General features: G+C 43.9%; 1 protein-coding gene across 3 annotated transcripts; it reads left to right on the forward strand.

Annotated features, from left to right (window-relative positions):
• Positions 1-9: 9 nt before the first annotated feature.
• On the forward strand, positions 10-23,537 carry YARS1 (tyrosyl-tRNA synthetase 1). Of its 3 annotated transcripts, none has more exons than XM_059690329.1 (13): positions 11-210; positions 3,590-3,736; positions 3,874-4,049; positions 5,039-5,168; positions 7,882-7,962; positions 11,521-11,613; positions 13,699-13,834; positions 15,408-15,493; positions 17,800-17,935; positions 19,087-19,184; positions 20,093-20,286; positions 20,790-20,931; positions 22,662-23,537. In XM_059690329.1, exons 1-13 carry the CDS (start codon positions 40-42, stop codon positions 22,770-22,772), a joined length of 1,701 nt encoding a protein of 566 aa, XP_059546312.1. In that variant the 5' UTR covers positions 11-39; the 3' UTR covers positions 22,773-23,537. The 3 variants fall into 3 exon arrangements, with proteins under 3 accessions (XP_059546313.1, XP_059546312.1, XP_059546314.1); XM_059690331.1 differs by having other exon boundaries at positions 71-210; positions 3,530-3,736; XM_059690330.1 differs by lacking the exon at positions 11,521-11,613 and having other exon boundaries at positions 10-210.
• The last annotated feature ends 133 nt before the right edge of the window (positions 23,538-23,670 follow it).

A 23,670-nucleotide genomic window follows, 5' to 3' on the forward strand; every position in this document is an offset into this window, starting at 1 on the left:
CGGGTCCAGGCGGAGCAAGCCGAGCGACGAGCTCAGCTGATGCAACCTGACAGTACATTTCCCGGCACGAGGCGGCGGCGGCGGCGGCCGAGACCGAGACCGAGGAAAGGGCGCAGTGCTGGGTTGAGCCCGGAAGACAAGGGCGACGGAGCCATGGGGGATGCCCTGAGCCCAGAAGAGAAGCTGCACCTTATCACCCGGAACCTTCAGGTCAGGCCTTAGAGTTGGAAACGCGTTGTTGGGGACTGAGGACCCACCGTTCAGAGACCCTGAACCCCACTACGAGATCCTAAGTGTATGGGGACGGGGACTCCGCGCCAGAGCAGCTGTGAGCGAGCCTGCAGGCCTCACTGCGGGTCCGTCCGTCCGTCAGTCAGTCAGTTATCTGGGTACCACGGAAGCCACATGGGGCTCACCTCCTGTGTGCAGTTACCTGTGTTGAGCCAGAGTCTAGACTTTGAATACGGACTCCCACCCTATTATGTGCCAGGCGCGGTGCTAGGTAGTGGGGATACGTCAAGGCTCTGCCCCCCCCAGAGTTTGTCTGAAGGGAATCAGACGTTAAAAATGACTTGTAATCCAAACACTTGATTACAGTTGAAGAAGGTACTGTCAATTACTATACACGAAACTTTGAAGTGAGGGGAGACCACCGGGGTGTCAGGGAAGACTGAAGCAGTGAGCTTTAAACCGCATCCTGAAAGCTGCAGGTCACCCCTTCACTGACGTTCCTGCTCTTCCCAGGCACAGCAGGAGTGGGAGTTAACCAGAGGAAGAGTGGGGGTGGGGGTGGGACATTTCAGGTGAAAAGAACACAGCTCAAGACCCAGAGGAAAGCCTCACCGACGTAGCTCAGCGGTCGAGCGTGGACCGATGAACCCGGAAGTCACAGTTCAAGTCCCGGTCAGGGCTCGATCCCCAGGAGGGGGCGTGCAGGAGGCAGCCGATCCATGATTCTCCCTCATCACTGATGTTTCTAGCCGTTTCTCCCTCTCCCTTCCACTCTGAAATCAATAAAAATATATTTAATTAAAAAAATAAAAAAGACCCAGAGGAGAGCAAAAACACTGTGGTTCAGATAGGAGGCCACCGTGGCTGGAGTAGAGTGAGCCACGTGCGGATCACACACTTAGTCTGTATATGTACTGCCCCTTCCCTGGCTCCTTCAGGCTCCGAATGGTCGCCTTTATCTGGAAGGCCTTTCCTGAAGCACTTGATTTACATAGCAAATCGCCTGCCACCAGAATTGTATCACTTGCTCTGCCTTTTTTTGTTGTTGCTTCCTCGTAGGACTTACCACCGACTAACATACTATACATTTTACTTGTGTGTTTAGGAGAGGTACAGGGACCAGGTCTTGGAGGGTCTTGTAAGCCTTCTAAAATCGGGGTGTTAGCCCTACCCGGTTTGGTTCAATGGGTAGAGCCTGGGCCCGCTGACCAAAGGGTCCCGGGTTCGATTCCAGGCAAGGGCACATACTTTGGTTTCAGGCTTCTCCCCGACCTGGGCCCTGGTCGGGGCTTGTGCAGGAGGCAACCAATCGATGTGTTTCTCTCACATCGATGTTTCTTTTTGTCTTTCACTCTCCCTGAAAATCAGTGGAAAAATATCCTCGGACGAGGAATAACAAGAAATAGGTAGATAGACAGATTGATAGAATAATAGATGAAAATAAAATTGGGATTTTATTCCAAGAGCAGTATTAGGTCACAGCCTTTTTCCTCTTTTTTTTGAGATACAATTCACATACCATAAAATTCACCCTTTTAGAGTGTAAAATTCAGTGGGTTTATTGTAGTTACAAAGTTGTGCTATTATCACCAGTATCTATTTCCAGAATACTTTCATCACCCTCAAAAAACCTATACCCCTTAGCAATCACTTCCCATTCCTCCCCGCCCCCCAACCCCAGGGAAACACTAATTTATATCTCTATGTATTTGCCTATTCTAGACATTTCACATAAATGGAATCATACAAAATATGGCCTTTGTATCTGACATCTTCCATTTAGCATAATGTTTTCAAGGTTCACCCATGTTGTACCTGTCAAAACCTCATTCCTTTTTTATGGCTGAATAATGTTCCACTACATGGATTAAACCAGATTTTGTTTAGCTGTTCATCAGTTAATGGACATTTGAGTTATTTCCACTCATAACTTAATCTTAACCAGAGATTCCTGCATGCTTCCCCTTAGCCAGATCCTTTGTTTCCTAGCCTCTGTCCATAAAATTGTGCTGGTTGGGAACAAAGGATATACAAAGCCAATGGCATTGTCTCACTCGGGATTTAAAGGGTAAGTGATATGACCTTTCCTTGGGTAGTAAGAACCCTCCAAGTGTCCAAATAAGTCAGGGGCTTGGAGGATACAGGATCAACCTCCAATCAGCTTGGAACACAGAATTTTAACAAGTCCAATTTTAATAGATAAATCCAACCAGCAAAATCATTTTTGTCACCATGGCTTCCAACAGCCCTCCCAACAATCACTTGAACCAACACTAAAACCTCTTTTTATCTGTAGCATACCAGCCTATTAAGGTTTTGCCAATATATCTTAGGGCAAAAGGAAATTATCCTTTTGGTAAATGAGTTCATCAAATTTTGGGTTTTAAAGATGTCTCTGGCGGGCTTTTGGAGACTGGATTAGAGAGAGCAAGAGAGTAGATATGGGAGACCTGTTAGACTGCTATAGTAATAATCTTGGTGTAATCTAATGGTGGCCTAGACTAGGGTGGTGGGATAGAGATGGAGAGAAGTAGAAGGGTTTAAAAGCTGTGTCAGTGTAAGTTATGCAACTTGATGAATAAATAGTACCATTTATTGAACTAGGGGTGAAACTATAAATGAAAAGGATGGTTGGGGAATAAGGTGGAAAGATGAGAGCATGAGCTTTTAATTTTGAACACGTTGAGTTTGAATAAACTGGGTTGATAAAAAAAAGTACACAGTTCTTTACATGGGTGTGAGCAGGGTATCTGGTAGTTACTAGCTCATACGTAGTAATTGAAGCCACTGAAGGAGATCAAGGAGAATGTAAAGTGAGAAGAGGTAGGGCTGCAAGAATTGCTAATATTTCCTGATTAGGGAGAAGAACAGATACAAAAAAATCTGAGACCCAGCAGCCAAAGTAGGAGGAAAACTAAGAGAATGAAATAGAAGAGGCCAAAAGAGGAGAGTTTCAGGAAGGGAGTGAGAATTGAATTGAGCAACTTGGAGACCATCTATGATCTTAGCAAGAGCATTTCCAATGGTGTAATGCTGCCTGGAATTCAAACTCAAATGGAAGAAGAGATAACTTTCTTAAGACGTTGGCTTTGAAAGGAAGGAGCATGAGTTAGAGGTAGTTGGATGGGAAGATGCGATTGGGGACATGCCCCATTCCCCTAATATCAGTGTCATTTCACTGGAGTGGTACTAGCAACACCAACTTAGATTGGCTCTCACTCTCTACTGGGACCATGGCTGGACCTCCTGCCAGCTCTGAGCCTGGACCCCCAGTGACACATGCCTTTGTTTTCCACAGGGTAAAGGATGAGCAAGGTGGGGCACCGGCATTAAACCAGCTCTTCTGCTTCCACAACAGGAGGTTCTGGGGGAAGAGAAGCTGAAGGAGATACTGAAGGATCGGGAACTTAAAGTTTACTGGGGAACAGCAACCACAGGCAAGCCACATGTGGCTTACTTCGTGCCTATGTCTAAGATCGCAGACTTCTTGAAAGCAGGATGTGAGGTAAGCACTAATATTTAAACCAAGCAGTTGCCCTGAGGGAATGGCCAAAAGAGGAACTTGACAAGGGCAGGGTAGGTGGAGGGGAGAGGTCCTCAGGCAAATTCACATTTTTCTGGTTCCTTATCTCTCATGTCCAGGTAACAATTCTATTTGCGGACCTTCATGCATACCTGGATAACATGAAAGCCCCATGGGAACTTCTAGAACTCCGAACCAGCTACTACGAGAATGTGATCAAGGCAATGCTGGAGAGTATTGGTGTGCCCTTGGAGAAGCTCAGGTTCATCAAAGGCACTGATTACCAGCTCAGCAAGTAAGTGCTTGCTCATCCGCCTTCCTCATGGCTCTGGTGCTCCTTGCTAATTACAGGTCTGTGGAGTCTAGGCACTCTTAAATTTGGACTAGAAGCTCTTTGGCTCTACCTAGTTACCATTTAAAAATGTATTCCTTTTGTCCTTTTAATTCATCCATTAAAAATGTACTGACTAGTAAATGCCTAGGTATATTATCTCCATTTGCTGGAGATATAAATGTAATCATAACAAAAGTCCTTGGCCTTCCAGAGCTCACAGCATATGGGAGAACAATGATGAACAATTCAGCCTTCCTTTCTCCTTCCAGGCTCAGCAAATATTGATAAATGTAAAAGAAAAATATTTTACTTATCATCTCCCCAACAACTTTTATTGCTTCATTATCAGTTTTATTCATGTTTGTAATGTTAGAATACATATAATTTTGTGTCCTACTTTTTTAAAAAATTTTTTTATTGATTTCAGAGAGAGAGAGAGAAGCAATGATGAGAGAGAATGACTGATCAGCTGCTTCCTGCACGCCCCCCACTGGGGATCGAGCCCGAAACCCAGGCATATGCCCTAACTGGGAATCTAACCGTGACCTCCTGGTTCATAGGTTGATGCTCAACCACTGAGCCACGATGGCCGGGCACTAGGTCCTTTTTCTTAAACTGAGCAATGGGTACACTATTCTTAAGACATAGAAGATAGATTGAGAAATTCTGATGTTTATTCAATAGGCATTCCAGAAGAGGAGGATGGAGGGAAATGGCTGAGAAGCAGTATTTCAAGAGATAAGTGAAGATTAATAAAAGCCATCTTTAAAAAAACAAACAAACACATAAAGATGAAGTAGTATTTTGAATGAAAGGATGGGCCACTCACATTTTAAAAGCTACTAGCTCTCTTGAAATGTCTTAAGATTGGAAGAGTGAACTAATGTGCTTTCGGGTTAAACTGAGGCCTGGGCCTGGTTTTAGCTGTCTACTCTTCCTTTCCTCTTCAGAGAGTACACGCTAGATGTATACAGACTCTCCTCTGTGGTCACACAGCACGATGCCAAGAAAGCTGGAGCTGAGGTGGTCAAGCAGGTGGAGCACCCTTTGCTGAGTGGCCTGCTGTACCCTGGACTACAGGTACTTACGAGGGATGGGGTTGCCCGGAGACCTTTTCTGTTCTGCTTCTAAACACTGGTCGAAACCTCTCTCTCAGCCGAATTAAACTGATGCACTTGCTGTTCCTTCACAGTGCTGTAGGCCTTCCTACCTGCCTCCATCTCCTAAAACCCTCTGACTTTTTCAGTTGTAAGTTTCCCCTACCTATCTGTCCTTGAACTGCTCATCTGCCCTAGCCAGTTTGGCTCAGTGGATAGAGCATCGGCCTGAGGACTGAAGGGTCCAGGGTTCGATTCTGGTCATGGGGACATGCCCAGGTTACAGGCCTAATCCCCGGTAGGAGGTGTGCAGGAGGCAGCCTATTGTTGATTCTCTCTCATTATTGATGTTTCTATCTCTCCCTGTCCCTTCCTCTCTAAAATCAATAAAAATATATTTTTTAAAAAAACAAAAAAACACTGCTCATCTCACAAACCTTTAAGTTGACCACAATCTCTTGAAAATTAATTTCAGAGCAATGTGTGAAAATAAATTTTAGCTATGATCCTATTTTCCATTAAGCAAAACAAGCTCATCCTATTTTATGTGTGCACACTTATATGAACAAGGAGAAAGATGGAAAAATACAAATCAAGCTGTTAATATTGGTTACTTTGGGAAGGCAGGATGAATATGTAGATAGACAACTTTTTCTTTGTATATTTCTTTTTTAAAAAATATATTTTTATTGATTTCAGAGAAGAAGGGAGAGAGAGAGAGAAACATCAGTGATGAAAATCATTGATCGCCTGTGTCCTGCATGCCCCCTACTGGGGATTGAGCCCACAACCTGGGGAAGTGCCTTTGACCAGAATCAAACTGAGGATGTTTCAGTCCAAAGGCCAGTGCTCTATCCACTTAGCCAAACCGGCTAGGGCTCTTTATATATTTCTATAATGTTTGATGTAAGAAAATTATTCCTCCCTTGTCACCTCCAAGTGATCTTTCCAATGGTTAAACCTGGAGACATTATTGATCTACACTATCCACTGTGATAGCCTCTAATTATAGCCATATATGGCTGTTAAAAGTAATTAAAATTAGCCCTCACCAGGTGCTCAGTTCATTGGAACATCGTCTATACACCAAAAGGTTGCAGGTTCAATCCCCAGTCAGGATTTGATTGATGTTTCTCTCAAATCAACGTTTCTCTTTCTCTCTAAAAATCAATAAATATTCTCAGGTGAGGATTTTAAAAATAATAATTTTTAAAAAATATATTCTTATTGATTTCAGAGAGAAAAGGAGAGGGAGAGGGAGAGAGAAACATCAATGATGAGAGAGAATTATTTATCAGCTGCCTCTCGCACGCCCCACACTGGGGATGGAGCCTGCAACTCAGGCATGTGCCTGACTAGGAATCAAACTGTGACCTCCTGGTTCATAGGTCGCTGCTCAACCACTGAGCAACACCGTCAGGGCAGTATTTTTTTTTTTAAATGTATTTTATTGATTTTTTACAGAGAGGAAGGGAGAGGGATAGAGAGTTAGAAACATCGATGAGAGAGAAACATCGATCAGCTGCCTCCTGCACACCTCCCACTGGGGATGTGCCTGCAACCAAGGTACATGCCCTTGGCCGGAATCGAACCTGGGACCTTTTAGTCCGCAGGCCGACGCTCTATCCACTGAACCAAACCAGTTAGGGTTATTTTTCTTTTTTAAGCAATTAAAAATTAAAGTTTTAGTTCTTTAGTCACATCGGCCATATTTCAGTTGCTCATGAGCCCTGTGTGACTAATGGCTATCAGGTTGGACAGCAAAGATATAAAACATTTACCATCACAGTAAATTTTTTTGGACAATGCTATCCTAGATTCTTCCTGCTTGCTCATCTTTCTCTGCCTATCCTTACTCTTCCCCCCATCCAATCAGACACTAAATGTTATCAATTCTGTCTCCTTTTTTTTTTTTTTTTTAATATATTTTTTTGAGTTTTTACAGAGAGGAAAGGAGAGAGATAGAGAGTTAGAAACATCGATGAGAGAGAAACATCGACCATCTGCCTCCTGCACACTCCCCACTGGGGATGTGCCCGCAACCAAGGCACATGCCCTTGACCGGAATCGAACCTGGGATCTTTCAGTCCACAGGCCGACGCTCTATCCACTGAGCCAAACCGGTTTCGACCAATTCTGTCTCTTAAAAAATCTCTTAAATTCAGTCTTGCTCTACATCCCCACTGACTTGATTCATCATTATTTCTCACCTGGACTCTCACAGCAGCCTTCTGGATATTTTCTTTATCTCCAACTCATAGGCCTCCATTCCATGCTTTGCCCTCTTACTGATGTGATCTTTCTACAGTGTAGTCAGGTTTCTCCCCTCCTTAAAACCACTCACTGTCAGGGATATTGCTAGGCGCCTAGCATGACAAAATTATCTGTTTATAAGTCTCTTCTCTCAACTGGGTAACTGGTTCTTGAAGGCTGAGTCTGGGTTTGGTTCATCTCTGCATCCACAGGGCTGACACTAGGCCTGGCATGTAAGTGACAGTAAGTCTTTGTTTACTAGTTTAGCCTTGCCTTTTTCTCCTGAGCTCTCTCAGCACTTTCTTCTGCCCCTTCCTTAACATTTTTCAGAGGCTTCATTATGCAGTGGGTACCTTTGACATGACTGGTCAAGTTTCTGATGACCTAGACGCATGTAGAGGAAATATAGTAGGAGTTGATGCTCATGTGTTTTCTCTCTTCAGGCCTTGGATGAAGAATATTTGAAAGTAGATGCCCAATTTGGAGGCGTTGATCAGAGAAAGATTTTCACCTTTGCAGAGAAGGTTAGTATCCTCTTTTCTATCTTTTTTCTTTTGAGCCTCAGAGATATGCTGAACATGCCAGTCCCACCACTCATAGCCAAATTGTATGGTTAAGTATTATTTTCCTTTGTTTTGCAGATGAGAAAACTGAAGGTAGAAAGAGTAAGAAAGTTGTTCAGTATCTCAGTTAATGACCAAGCAAACAGCTCAGTTTCCAGGGAAAGGCACTGCTGTTCTTTCCCAGAGCATTTGGTCTGTTTGCTCAGGATTTTACATAAATCACTCAGCTCTAAGATGAGGTTTAATAGTGCTTAAAGGAGGAAATTAGTACAAGCCCATAACAGTTTTTTTTCTGGGAAAGAGCTTGAGTAAGTTGAAAAGAGCTTTTGAGAAGCAGTTGGTATTTTTGTAAGCATCTCAAAACCTCACATTGGCAAGGGTGGAGAGAAAACACTGCTAGTGGAAATTGCTGGAGGGTGGTTTGACAACACTAAAATGTTTCTGCCCTTTGCCCTAATAATTATAAAAATTTAGCCTAAGGAAATAATTTTAAAAATGCAACTTGAGTTATGTATGAAAGTATTTATCATATTATTAATTTAAAGCAAAAATCTAGAAATAAATTTATATCAAATGACAAGATATTGGTTAATACATTATAATAAAGCCTCACATTGGAATATTACTTAATTTTTTAATGGTTTTTAGATATATTTAGTGAATGGGGAAATGTTTACAATGTAAATTTTTATAAATATATATTTTAATATTGTTTATAGAGAGAGAGGAAGGGCGAGAGATAGAGAGAGAAACATCGATGTGAAAGAGAAATATCAATTGGTTGCCTCCTGCATGCACCCCAACTGGGGATTGAACCCACAACCTGGATATGTGCCCTGACTAGGAATTGAACCCACAACCTTTCAGTGTATGGGATGATGCTCTAACCAACTGAGCCACACCAGCCAGGGCAGTTTTTATGTATTTTTAAGGGTTATAAAAAAAAAAAAGGAAAGTATGAGACTATATGTGCGCCCCACAAATCCTAAAATATTTATTATCTTGCCCTTTACAGAAAAGTTTTGCCCATTCCTGCCCTAGAAGTAACATGTATCCTTGTAATTTATTACAGTTTAAGTTAGATATTTTTACCGCTTTTCAACAATGCAACAACCTATATTTTTATATACGTTTCACTTTTATATATACTTTAAATCCCAAAGACTTTATTATAATTGTTTTGTAAACAATTTTCATGAATACTTAACCATTACTTATCCTTTCTGATACTCTTGATTTCTTCCTGCAATTCCATGTCTCTAGGCTTCCATCTGGGATCTTTTTCCTTTAGTCTAGAGCCCCCCTTAGTATTTTGTATTTGTAGTGAAGGTCTCTTAGTAATGAGTTCTTTCAGCTTTTATCTGCAAATATCTTTCTTTTGCTTTCAGTGGGTATAAATTCTAGGCTGACAGTTATTTTTCTTTTAGCCTTTTAAAGAGTTGTCCCATTGCCTCTGGCTTCCATAATTTCCACTGAAGAGCCACCTATAGGTGTCATTGTGTCAGATAATATATTTTTTTTTGTTATTTAAACCTTTAAAGGTTATTTCTTTGTCTCTGATTTTCAACAATTTGACGACGATGTTTTTTTTTGCTATAAGTTTTCTTTGTGTTTATCCTGCTTGGATTTTGCTGAGCTCCTTGAATCTGTGGGTTGACATGATTATCAAATTTGGAAAATTGTCCGCTATTATTTTCTTAAATATTGCTTCTGTCCTATTCTCGGTCTCTTCTCCTGGGTCCCTAGTTACATATAGGTTAGACCTCTAATATTCTGTTGTTTTCCTTTCTTTGTTTCCTCTGTGCTTTAGTTTGGATATCCTTTATTGGCTTTTCTTCAAGTTTATTTATCCTATCTTCTGTTGAATTTATTCAGCATTGTGTTGTGCCTTTTTAGAACTTCCATTTGGCCCTAGCCGGCTTGGCTCAGTGGATAGAGCATCGGCCTGCGGACTGAAGGGCCCCAGGTTCGATTCCGGCCAAGGGCACATGCCTGGGTTGCGGGCTCCATCCTCAGTGTGGGGTGTGCAGGAGGCAGCCAATCAATGATTCTCTCTCATCATTGATGTTTCTATCTCTCTCCTTCTCCCTTCCTCTCTGAAATCAAAAAAGAAATTTTTTTTTTAAAAAAAGAAATTCCATTTGATTCTTCTTTATACATTCCGATTCTTGTTTACAGCTCTCCATCTTTTATCCATCTTATCCATCTTTTCCTTTCCCTCTATTCCCTTTAACACACTAGCCATGATTATTTTGACACTTTGATCTGCTTATTCCAATACCTGGAAGGTCTGTGGCTCTGCTTTTGTTGACTATTTTAACTATCAGTTACTTTTTTCTACTTTTCATTTCTAGTACTTTTTTACTGTATTGGAGTCATTGTAGATACGTTATAGAGGCTCTGGATTATGTTTATAAAATAATATGTTTCCTGTAGACTGTTAAGTTACTGACTTATCACCTTAATCCTGTCAGGGGGATGGTTTTAGACTTTGTTAGAACAGGTCTATTACAGTTTTGCCCTTGTTTTCTTGATGAGGTTTTTATTCTTAGGCTGTGGCTTTTCTAGAGTCTCATACTGAAATTTCAAGGTGTTCACAAAACCCTCACTATTTTGATTGAACCTAAATTTCAACCTCTGTCTTGAGACCCAGCACTGTGCAGCCTCTGAAATCTCTGCTCAGGTCTTCAGCCTTGGGAACCTGTTCTCTGCTGGGCTTTCTGAAGTCTCTTCATATGCATGCACAGCCATGAGTCTCAGTGGGGAATTTTGACTTAGATTTTTAGAGGGGGGGAATCCCTTCTCTCTAGAACCCTTCCCAAATCCTAGCCTCCTGACAGCCCTACACATCAGTCTCTGCTTAGTCAGACAGCTGCTTTCTGCTTTGTCCCCTTTTCTCAGCACCTGGTCTGAGAAATATTCCCTCACAGGGAAAGCCAGGGTGAGCGTGTGGTCACCTTTGCTTTCCCTTGTCTCAAGATGTGTAGCAATACACCTCTTACTGTCATGCCTGCAAATGGTTATTTTAGGTATTGCCAGGCTTTATAGTTGTTGATGATGGGACAGTAAATCCATTAGCCTCACAATATAATACTAATAGAAAAGCTTGGCGCGGTGGGGAGACTTTGTTTACATTATGATCACCATTGAAAGCTATATATTTGGGCCTGGCTGGTGTGGCTTGGTGGTTGAACATTGACCTATGAACCAGAAGGTCACGGTTCAATTACCAGTCAGGGCACATTTCTGGGTTGTGGGTTTGATCCCCAGTAGGGGCATGCAGGTGGCAGCCAATCAATGATTATCTCTCATCACTGATATTTCTTTCTCTCTCTTTCCCCTCCTTCCACTCTGAAATCAATAAAAATATTTTTTCAATTAAGAAAGTTGGCATTCACTGGAAAGAAGAGATTGGAAGGAATATATGAAACAATTAAGTTGCTGGCCAAGTTAGATGAGATTAGGGTGCTGAGGAGGAATTTATCCTAATATCTGCATTGTTTCTTTCTAACCCCTCAGTATCTCCCTGCACTTGGATACTCAAAACGGGTCCATCTGATGAATCCTATGGTTCCAGGATTAACTGGTAGCAAAATGAGTTCTTCAGAAGAGGTAGGTGACAACTCTGACTTGAGTTTAGAAATCTGCAATAAGAGATGAAGAGATTAAGGACTCAAAAGGAGAGTAACTTAGCTAACTAGAATTCTCAAATACTTGAGTTATAAGTAATCTTAAATTAGTTATTCCAGTGGTTCTTGAGTACCGAAGGACCCAGAAGCAGTCCTGATAATTTTTTTAAAAATATATTTTATTGATTTTTTACAGAGAGGAAGGGAGAGCAATAGAGAGTTAGAAACACTGATCAGCTGCCTCCTACACACTCCCTACTGGGGATGTGCCCGCAACCAAGGTTACATGCCCTTGACAGGAATCGAACCTGGGACCCTTCGGTCCGCAGGCCGACGCTCTATCCACTGAGCCAAACCAGTTAGGGCAGTCCTGATGATTTTTGAAGTTTTACTGCTACTGATAAAAAGCTCAAGCAAAAGTAATTTCTTTATTCATAGAACTGTGATAAAATTCAGCCTTATTAATGAGATGGCTGTGGTTGCATTTCACCAACTAGCGTCTTGATTATTAGGGTGATGTTTGATATAATTAATATGACATATATGCTGTCTTTTAACATGTAAAAGTCCAATTTAAGGAATATACACTTTTATTTTGTTCACTAAGGGTACAGAATAGAGCAGCAGTTGCCAACCGGTGGTCTGTGAGGTCCGAAAGGTTGGCAACCGCTGGAATAGAGGACGGTATCCCAGAGATGTGGAAGGTTGCGTTCAGGGTTCCCAAACATGGCTGATCTTCAGAATCACCTAGGAAATTTTGTTTTAAAGTTGATTAGACCCTGTCCTTAGCTTCTGATAAAGTGGTTCTGGGAAACAATTCAGGAATCTGTATTTTCTTTTAAATCGTACTACATGATTCTGTTTGAAGTAGTGTTTGGGCGTTCATCTAGTTCTTTGATCAGAGATGAATAAATATATGCATGGAAATTGTTATTATTTTTAAAAGAATATACTCATTCTTTTTTCTCTCAAGTTACAGTGTTCCATGTCTCAATTATTTCTCTAAGTATATACATTACTCATCCTATTGGTGACATTCACCATATTTTAATCCTGGAAATAGGTACTAACAGCAGTTCCCAAACATGAATGCATTAGAATGACTCAGAGCTTTTTAAAAATATAATACCTGGCCCAACCCCAGGAGATTTTGATTCATGAGGTTTGGGTGGAGCCCCGTAATTTATATTTTTTTAAAGCACCCCAGGTGATTCCTATACGGCCATATGTGGACCAGAATTTGGTGACTACTGAACTCAAATGAGCATGATCTCACTCATAGAATAAGAAACAAATTCTGTTACCCTAAAAAGGAAAAGCTCTAGATAATTCATGATATCTGGTGCTGGTGGTTGTTGTGAAACAAGTATCACCACATGTTTGCTGATGGCAATGTCAATTTGTATACCCCTTTCAGAAAACAGTTTGGGGCTTGGTAGTTTTTGGTAGTTTAAGGAAATAATCTTGGAGAAGGCAAAAAAAAAAAAAATACTGCTAGAAGTTCATTGTAGTATGATGTATAATTTGTAACAATTAGGATATAATCCGAAAGTTTAGAAACTGTTATATAAATTATGTTGTCGCTAATAGTTGGAAATATAATACACCATAAAAATTATAAGTGAAGACTAGCCGCTCAGAGATGCTTATGACATAGTCTCATAATTTTTAAGTCTTTGTTTAAAAGATTAAAATGCGGAGGTTAGGAGCACCGACATTCCCCTCCATGCAGTTGAAATCTAAATATAACTTTTGACTCCCAAAAAACTTACCTACTCATAATCTACTGTTGACTGGGAACCTTAACAATAACAGTCAATCAACACATATTTTGTATGTTATATGTATTATATACTGTATTCTTACAATAAAATAAGCTAGAGAAAAGAAAATGTCATTAAGAAAATGATAAGGAAGAGAAAATACATTTATAGTACTGTACATATTGGGGGGAAATTGCGTATAAGTGGGTCTGTGCAGTTCAAGCCTGTGATCAGGGTACACACATTAGTTATGCATATTCTCATTTTCAACCACAAGAGGTCCCCTTCCCTTCCATTGCTTCTAGGAGTCCAAGATTGATCTCCTTGATCGAAAGGAGGATGTGAAGAAAAAACTGAAGAAGGCCTTCTGTGAGCCAGGGAATGTGGAGAACAATGGGGTTCTGTCCTTCATTAAGCATGTCCTTTTCCCCCTCAAGTCTGGTAAGACACTCCCTGTTTTCTTCTCAGAGGCCAGGCTGAAAGAGCAGAACTAGTAGTGATAATACTTGTGGTCATACACTCTATCATACTTGTGATTTGTCACAGTCTTCCTCCAGGGATGGCTTCCCTGGTTCTCTGCTCTGAATTCACAAATATTAATAACTAGGGGCCCGGTGCACGAAATTCGTGCACTGGGTGTGTGTGGGGGGGGGGGGGGGGGAGTGTCCCTCAGCTCAGCCTGCCCCCTCTCACATACTGGGAAGCCCTCAGGCGTTGACCCCCATCACCCTCCAATCGCAGGATCGGCCCCTTGCCCAGGCCGGACGCCTCTGGCCTAGGCGTCTGGCCCGGGCAGCGGGGACCCACAGCTGCAGCGGCCCCGCGATCCTGGGCTTCGCTTTAGGCCCAGGCAAGGGACCCCTAGCTCCTGGGACTGCCAGCTTCGACCATGCCCAGCTCCCATCGCTGGCTCCACCCCTACTTCCTGCTATCACTGGCCAGGGCGGAAAAGGCGCCTGATTCTCTGATCATGGCTGGGGGGCAGGGCAAAGGCGGCCCCAGGGCCGCCTTTGCCCTGCCCCCCGGCTCTTAGCTCCCCCCTGGGTTTCCGATCACTGTCAGTGGCAGGGGGCTTCTTCCTGCTTTCCCTTTCGCCTCCCTGCATTGTGCCTACATATGCAAATTAACCGCCATCTTGTTGGCAGTTAACTGCCAATCTTAGTTGGCAGTTAATTGCCAATCTTAGTTGGCAGTTAATTTGCATATAGCCCTGATTAGCCAATGAAAAGGGTATCGTCGTACGCCAATTACCATTTTTCTCTTTTATTAGTGTTGATGGTTGGAGTTGAAATTCCATTTAGTTGTCCATGTGTTGTTACCAGGTTAGGTTCTAAGTGCAGTGGGTAGCGATGATAAAATGAGGGTGGGGGCACAGCATGAACTAGAGCAGTGGTCGGCAAACTCATTAGTCAACAGAGCCCAATATCAACAGTACAACGGTTGAAATTTCTTTTGAGAGCCAAATTTTTTAAACTTAAACTATATAGGTAGATACATTGTTATTAACTTAATTAGGGTACTCCTAAGCTGGCTTTTGCTAAAAACGTCCTCAATCTGATTGAGGTATGTTCGCTGAGATCGACCCCTTCCAACTCTCCCATCCACACTCGTCTTGTATACTTGTTTCGTCTATCTCCTTTCCGAAAACCAACTTCTGCACATGGGCCACGATGTTTCAATCACACTGTACCTGCACACCACACCCGCACGTGGTATTTTGTGGAAGAGCCATACTCAAGGGGCTAAAGAGCCGCATGTGGCTCGTGAGGCGCGGTTTGCCGACCACTGAACTAGAGGAATAAAAAGAAACGTAAGACACAATCCTTCCCCTTGAGTTTGGATGCTAGTTGGGTATATAACATGGCCACACATCCAATTTTAAAAATTAAAACACCACGTAATAAAGTTCAAAATAACATGTATGACAGAAACAACGGATACCCATATATTTGGGCTAGGAATGCTGACTCTGCCATTAGCAGTGAATTTGTTGGTGTAATCCTTTTTCTTACAGAGTTTGTGATCCTTCGAGATGAAAAATGGGGTGGAAACAAAACCTACACAGCTTACGTGGACCTGGAAAAGGACTTTGCCAATGAGGTAATACCAGAGGAGGCATAATCCCCACTGAACTCATTCTTTTTTTATTCTTCACCCAAGGATATGTTTTAGAAGAGAGAAAGAAAGAGAAACATCGATGTAAGGGAGAAACATTGATTGATTGCCTCCCATACATGCCCCACCTGAGGACATCAAACCCACAACCTTTTGGTGTATAGGATGATGCTCCAACCAACTGAGCCACCCAGCCAGGGCCCCACTGCACTCATTCTGACAGACCTCTCCATCTTGTCCTAGCCGGGTTTCTGACTATGTATGCTCTCCAGGGCTATATATATATTGTTAATGGATTAGGTGAGGATTCAGATGGTTGACAGATTAGATGGGCAAGCGGCACAAAGCTAATGTATTGGTATTGGTGCCCTAATCACTCTCCAAAGGACTTAACCTGGAATGAAGAACCAAACCAAGAGGAAGCATTTCAAGGACAGGTACAAAATCAAGGCTTAAAAAGGAGACACAAGCCCTAGCTGGTTTGGCTCAGTGGATAGAGTGTCTGCCTATGGACTGGAGGGTCTTGGGTTCGATTCCAGTCAAGGGCACATGGCTGGGTTGCAGGCTCGATCCCTAGTAGGGAGCATGCAGGAGGCAGCTGATCAATGATTCTTTCATCATAGATGTTTCTCTTTCCCTCTCCCTTCCTCTCTGAAATCAATAAAAACATATTTAAAAAAAAAAAAAAAAGGAGACACAAATATAAAAGGACAGAATAGAAGATACTATTTGTTTCACCAGTTTAGCAAGACTTACTCAGTGGCCATGTGTTAGGCACTGCGTTAGGGGCTGGCAATACAAAGAAGACTACATCCTCATGAAGTGCATAATCCAGTAGGAGAAGCAGGCATATAAACAAATATTTCCTGTCTTACTGCCCAGTGACGATATATGCATGGTCTAGAAATAAATGGGAGGAAGTGATTAACTGGCTGTCTGGGAATCTTTGTAGAGGGGATAGCATTCACTATTTCACTTGAGGGGTAGGAATTCATGAGGACATCTGTGAGGGAATAAACTGCAAAGACATGGTAAGATGAAACAGCATAGTATACAAGGAATCACAGTGGTTTGGTCTGCCTAGGCAGTGGTTCTCAACCTTCTGGCCCTTTAAATACAGTTCCTCATGTTGTGACCCAACCATAAAATTATTTTTATTGCTACTTCATAACTGTAATGCTGCAACTGTTATGAATCGTCATGTAAATATCTGATATGCAGGATGTTCTTAGGCGACCCCTGTGAAAGGGTCGTTCGACCGCCAAAGGGGTCGCGACCCACAGATTGAGAACCGCTGGCCTAGAGTCTAAAAGGTGAGGCGGGACATTGCAGGCATGGACAGTTCATAAAAAGGGAAGATGTAATAATAGTGTATATGGGGGGAAATGGGGAGTTTTGGTTGACTCTGAAGTTGAGTCAGCAATGTGATAGTGCTGTGTGAGTCTTGGCCTTAATCATCAGAAATGTAGATCCCGGAACCAGGGAGCTGGTAATGCATTCAGTTCTCCATTGTTCTGAGTACATTTGGGCTTGTGCATGGACTTCAATCTTAAGAAGTTTATTTGATAATCAGGGGTGTCTTCGTCGGGAGAGGAAGGATGCCACTATAGGCAACACACTCAAAACCACAGTTGAAAGAACTGGGCATGTGTAGCTGAAAAGCAAGTATGGGTCCAGTCATCCTCAGCTACATGAAGGACTCTCCTGGGTTAGGGTAGGTTTCTTCTTGTGGCACCAGAGGGCTACACCAGGACTTCGGGAGGGGACCACAGGGACGCATGCTTAGGTTCAGCTTCAGGAAAAACTTTCTAACGACCTCAATTCTGTGGCAATGACAGGGCTGCTTCACTTGACCTTTCATTCCCCACCACTGAGGTGTTCAGGCAAAGAACCATGTTGTATGAGGCAATGTTGTAGGAAGGTTTGGGCATCAAATGGAAGAAAGGACTCGGTGACCCCTGAGATCTGAGGGCCTTTAAGCCCCATTTTTTAGATATTTGACAGCCAATCAAAGATTCTCTCTCATCATTGATGTTTCTATTTCTCTCCCTTCCCCTCTGAAATCAATAAACAATATATATTTAAAAAAATAAGAGACCTGGGCCCCGGACAAGTCAGATAACCTTTGTGGACCTATTCCCTTCTCTGCCCTACCAGCTTCACAAGGTGATTCTGGTTGTGCTGGGGAAGCTCCCTGCATCCTGTACAGACAATATTAGTAGACTGAGGTGTCCAGTGTCCTTTGCCCTGTTCCAGTGTCGTACCTTACCAGGCCTCATACACTTTTGCAGGTTGTACACCCTGGAGACCTAAAGAATTCTGTTGAAGTCGCCCTGAACAAGTTGCTGGATCCCATCCGGGAAAAGTTTAATACCCCTGCACTGAAGAAACTGTCCAGCGCTGCCTACCCAGATCCATCGAAGCAGAGTAAGGCCAGTGGGGGAGGGTAAGGACCTGAGGGGGTGACATCATCTGGAATGGTAGCCTGTCAGTGGGCCTCAGAAAGAGGTCTGTCCTAAACTGAGGGCCCAAGAAGCCAGGGGGTCTGAAGTGTAAGAATGTCATACCCTGTTGACTCCTGGAATGGAACTTGAGTCATCTTGGGTTTGGTCTGGCGGATAGTGAGCAGTGACTGTGTCCTGTTGTACCAGCACTGCTGGGAGATGCTGGTGTAAGACGTGTCCTTGGGTCCTTTCACTAAGTCCTCTTCACTTAGACCATGACGGTGACACAACTGCTTAGGCCCAGCCTGCACAGCTTCTCAGGGAAGCTCATCTTTAGAGTCACTCACTTCCCTTCCATGTGCCTCTGACTGGCTCTTAGTTGGCCAACCACTCCTCTCAGAAAAGACTCAGTAATTACACGTGGAGCACATGAATGGAAGCACCTAAAGGTGGCAGAGCTACGACTGTCCCCTCCCCTCTCCTCCCGCCTAATAACTGAGTAAGAATAGATGAAAATCTAGTATGTTACTCCTCACAGGGATGTATCACAACCCTGTTTTAAAGAAGATATAGCTCAGAAGTAGCATTCATGGTAAGGTAAAATGTAATTGATCAAGAAAAGTCTGGCCCTAACCGGTTTGGCTCAATGGACACAGCATCGGCCTGCGGACTCAAGGCTCCCAGGTTCGATTCCGGTCAAGGTCTTGGTTGCAGGCACATACCCAGTAGGGAGTGTGCAGGAGGCAGCTGATCAATGTTTCTCTCACATCGATGTTTCTAACTCTCTATTCCTCTCCCTTCCTCTCTGTAAGAAATCAATAAAATATATTTAAAAAAAAAAAAAAGTAAGGAAAAGTCTGGACTATTGTAAAATAGAGGCCTATAAAATTATTCAGATCCTCAGTTTGCTACTTCCATGAAATCCTACATGACTAATATATAATTCTGTAAATCTTTCCAGTAAATTTAAATAAGAAGGATTAAATGATTTGATAGATAGATGAACGTATAATTGGTGGCTGGATTCTGGTGATTCTGCAGAAAGGCTGCTAGTGTCCTTTGGTGGGATCAGCAGTTGGCTTCCCATAGGGAAAGAGGACAGTTCTGACCCCTTGGGGTTCTTCTCACTCCCAGAGCCAGTTGCCAAAGGCCCCGCCAAGAATTCGGAACCAGAGGAGGTCGTCCCATCCCGACTGGATATCCGTGTGGGGAAAGTCATCAGTGTGGACAAGGTACTCGTTTTCACTACATTCCAGAGAGGCAGATAGGGGTCAGGTTTGTCTGTTTCCATCTGGAAGAAACCTGGCCTGAGATGGGAAGTAACATCCCTGAGATCATATTGCAAGTCAGAACCCAGGTGTCTAATTCCAGGCCTCAGGCTTTTCCCTCGCTGCCTCCAGACCTTATGCAGCCAAACATAGCCAGGAACTCAGTGGGGGGCAGATGTTAGTCAGGGGGAACTTGTTGATCCGTTAAATCTGGTCTGATGAACTCACCTGGTCTCTACCAGTTTGTCTGGACTAGCTGCATTGTCTTAGGCCAGCCACTTTGTCTCCAAACCAACCCCCACCACCAATACACACACACACACACGAACACACACACAGAGAGAGAGAGAGAGAGAGAGAGAGAGAGAGAGCACGCAAGTGGTAAAGGAAGAAAGACTTTCTTTTTCCAGAGACACAGGTTATGCAACCAGTGGTGGGGACCATTTGTTTGGGCTTTTTCTCCTCCCGGCATTGACTTTTCACTGTATAGACCCAGCCACCAAAACGACTTTGAGAGCTGCTGGCGCTTTCAGATGGTGACACCAGCAGTGCCCTCCTCCATCTGCCATTGCGCCTAGGACTCATCTGGTGCAGCTGTGGATAGTCCAGGCCATTTCATCTCTTAGGGTTTCCTTCCACCTCTTACATAAGTAATTAGACTCATTTTACTCAAATCCCACCTCTTCGCTGAGAGTAGAATATACCTTCAAGGTCGGTCTCTTGCCTGCTATCTGGGACCTTGAAAGAGAGCACTAAAAGGTCCCTCAAGAGCTTCTCTAGGGAGTAGATGCCCCTTCTGGAGCCAGAGGGTTCACCAGGCCCCATGATCTATTCCATTGTGACACTCTGGGACCAACATCTCCTGCTGGCAGCACCCAGATGCAGACAGCCTGTATGTGGAGAAGATTGATGTGGGGGAAGCAGAGCCACGGACTGTGGTGAGCGGCCTGGTGCAGTTTGTGCCCAAGGAGGAACTGCAGAATAGGCTGGTGGTGGTGCTGTGCAACCTGAAACCCCAGAAGATGCGAGGAATCGAGTCTCAAGGCATGCTTCTGTGTGCTTCTATGTAAGTGAGGACTTGGGGTGGGGCGCGGGGGCTGGGGGGGGGAGGGGCGCGCAAGGGTGGATTGGCCCATGCAATGCCCTTCCACATGCCAGGTGGAATGAGAACACTGGCCCAAAGGTGGTGCATGGAGGAATTATTTCTTGTACAAGTACTATGAATGAAGCGCTTTACCTACAGTTAACTTTATTAACACAGAAATGGAAGATTCAAAGCAGTGTGTACATGCCCACCTCTCACTAATAAGAGGTGGAGCCAGGATTCAACCCAGTTCTGATGGGCTTTTAAGGCCTTGCTCTCTGTTATGTCATATTTCCTTCCCGAAGAGCCCAGATTTTAGTATCTCTCCTGACCTAGGACTTCAGTTTAGCCCTGGTTAACCCAACCCTGATGATGTCCCCGAAATCCCAGTAGGGCCTCCATGTGGAGGCTCTAATGCTTTGATCTCATGGCAGCTGGAGGCAGCCCGTAGCTTCACTCTTTCCTTGTCCTGTGTGTCTTCCCAGGGAAGGGGTCAGCCGCAAGGTTGAGCCTCTGGACCCTCCTGCAGGCTCGGCTCCTGGGGAGCGAGTGTTTGTGAAGGGCTATGAGAAGGGCCAACCAGATGATGAGCTCAAGCCCAAGAAGAAAGTCTTTGAGAAGTTGCAGGTAAAAAGCTGCCATTGTTTCCCTCTTACCTGGGCTGCCTGGACTGTCCCCCCAGACTGTTCTGTACTGAATCCAAACCTGCCCTCTTCCAGCTGGGCCTTTCTGCATCTAAGCTCCTCCCCCTCCTTCATTCCAGACCTTTCTGAACGAGGTGCCTAAGGAGCAAGTCTGAGCACCGACAGGCTCCTTGAGGCACAGACAGTTCCTCGTTTGAATCTTGTCTGTGATAGACAGTCCCCATTTTACCTGGCAGGATACCTGCCAAGGCCACACAGGGTCACCACAAGTGCTGGAGCCAGGATCAAACCCTCCCAGGGTCACTGTCACCACCTTGATCTTGGGAGCACTCATTCTCTTCCCCTTCTGGGGCACTGACTCCTGTGTGGCCTGCCCCTGTGACCCTTGAGTTCATTCATTCAACAAATATTGGGTCCCTAACATATGTCAGGCATTGTTCTGGGTGCTTGGGCTACTGCATCAGTGAATAAAACAGCAAAAATTCACTCTCCTTATGGAACCAACTCTAATGTTTGGCTTTTTCTAGTTACTAACTGGTTTCCTGGTGCTCACCTCAACAGCACACATACTAACATAACTTGTTTCCTCAATAAACAGAGGCTTTCTGGAGGGCCTGTCGAGTGATTTCTCCATCCTGCTGTATGTGCCAGTTGGCTTCATCCCTCCCTCCTTTCTGGTTTTCCAGGATGGCTTTATGAACCACTGATTTTTTTCTGACTATAAAATATATTTTCATGTAGATATGTATAAAATATAGAAGAAAACAAAATACCCATAGTCCTATCACCTAGAGCCGTGGTCGGCCAACTGCGGCTCGCGAGCCACATGCGGCTCTTTGTCCCCTTGAGTGTGGCTCTTCCACAAAATACCACGTGTGGGCGCGCACGTACAGTGCAATTAAAACTTTGTGGCCCATGTGCAGAAGTAGGTATTTTGTGGAAGAGCCACACTCAAGGGGCCAAAGAGCCGCATGTGGCTCGTGAGCCGCAGTTTGCTGACCACTGACCTAGAGATACTGAAAAATGTCATTAGTGATTATTTCCTTCTGGGTATTTTCTGTACAGGGATATTTACAGTTTGAGTCATACCATATGTTCTTTTTTAAAACGTGATGCCTGAAAAACTTCCCTATTAAATACTGAGGGGGGATCTTATTGTATAGTATTGAGTCATAATTATCATTATTTAACTAAATTATTTACCCTTATTAGACTTTGAGGTGGTTCTGTTTTACACTATTAGAGTGCTATGATGGATGTCTTGGTACATAGTTCTTCTCTCTTGTTCATGACTATTTTCTTAAACTAAGTCCCTAAAATGAACTTTGTGCCATTGAATTGGCTCTGACTCCCAGTGACCCTATGAGTCAGTGATGCCCACAGTGTCCTGTGCACAACAGCCCCTGCAGACTCGCCTTCGGCTTCTTTTATGGAGTCAATCCATCCCATACTGGGGCTTCCTCTTTTCCTGCTGCCTCTGTTTCCCCAGCATTATTGTCTTTGCCAAGGAACCTGCCTTCTCCTGCTGTGCCCAAAGTAAGACAGCTTCAATTTTGTCATTTTTGCCTCCAGGAATATTTCAGGTTTCCCTGAGTCAAAAGATGGGAGCTCTTAGAAAAGTTAAGTCAGTTTACACTCTGGTGGTGTCAGAGAGTCTTTGTTTTCTTGCAGTTCCATCATCATCACTATAATCACTTTTTGTTTCTTATCCAGGCTGACTTTAAAATTTCTGAGGAGTGCGTCGCACAGTGGAAGCAAACCAACTTCATGACCAAGCTGGGGTACATCTCCTGTAAATCACTGAAAGGGGGGAACATTAGCTAGCTAACCTGCATCTCCCACCCTTCCCCATCATCCTGAGTCATCCGTCTCCTCAGTTTGCGCTATCATCCGTTTACCTATCTCCACGGACACTGAAATACGAAGTTTGGGGCTTTATCAAGTGCAGAACTTGCTGAGAAGGCAGCTCAACCGCCCCCGAATCCAGGATCGCCCCCGAATCCAGGATCGCCCCAGTCTGGCTACAGTGGGAGGCCGACCTCCCAGGGAGTAACAAGGGCTGGGCAGCAGCAGGGAGTCTAGCTCTACCTTCTTCCCTTGGCAGCTGACTTAAGAAATCTGGTTTTAATATAACTCACAGAAAATGTTTATGCCACAATCCTTCTAATTGGAAAAACACTGGTTTCCAGGTTTTCCTGGAGTTATCCCAGCAGCTGTGCCTCTGCCTGGGATCTGATGCCTGAACTGAATTAATTACAGCTTCTCCCCAACAGGAAATTGTGGGATTTGAAAAGGGAAGGGAAAACAAGAGAACCTAGTGGTCTACCACGTGGTTGGCAGCATTCACCAGTGCCTGCCAGCTCTAAGGCTTGGCATTGGAGATGGGGCCTGCCTGGACTCCTGGCATTTCCCTTGATTCTGCTAGTTTGGGACAGTCCCTAAACCAGCTCTGTGTTAACATCAGAAGTGGGGTGGGTGGTACAGCCTGGCTCTTTCTTCACAGAGAGTGGGGTACTTCTCCATAAGGCATCTCAATCACTAGCACTAACCATCACTGTCATGAATTCAAATAAAAGGTCTGACAAAGGGTGTCTGGACGAGGCCTGTCTGTAAACCGGACAGCTCAGGAGAGAGGAACAAGTGTGTAGCAGCTGCTGAGCCCCTCACCCAGTCTGGAGCTGCTTGTATCTTGTATTTTTGACCCTGTAATGAGTGGGGGGTG

This window comes from Myotis daubentonii, chromosome 3 (assembly GCF_963259705.1).
Source record: "Myotis daubentonii chromosome 3, mMyoDau2.1, whole genome shotgun sequence".
NCBI classification, from domain to species: domain Eukaryota; kingdom Metazoa; phylum Chordata; class Mammalia; order Chiroptera; family Vespertilionidae; genus Myotis; species Myotis daubentonii.

Coding starts and splice junctions, on each gene's coding strand:
- YARS1 (XM_059690329.1), top strand. CDS start 40: ATGCAACCTGACAGTACATTTCCCGGCACGAGGCGGCGGCGGCGGCGG. Junction 211..3,589: donor TTATCACCCGGAACCTTCAG/GTCAGGCCTTAG, acceptor CTTCCACAACAG/GAGGTTCTGGGGGAAGAGAA. Junction 17,936..19,086: donor CCCAGATCCATCGAAGCAGA/GTAAGGCCAGTG, acceptor TCTCACTCCCAG/AGCCAGTTGCCAAAGGCCCC.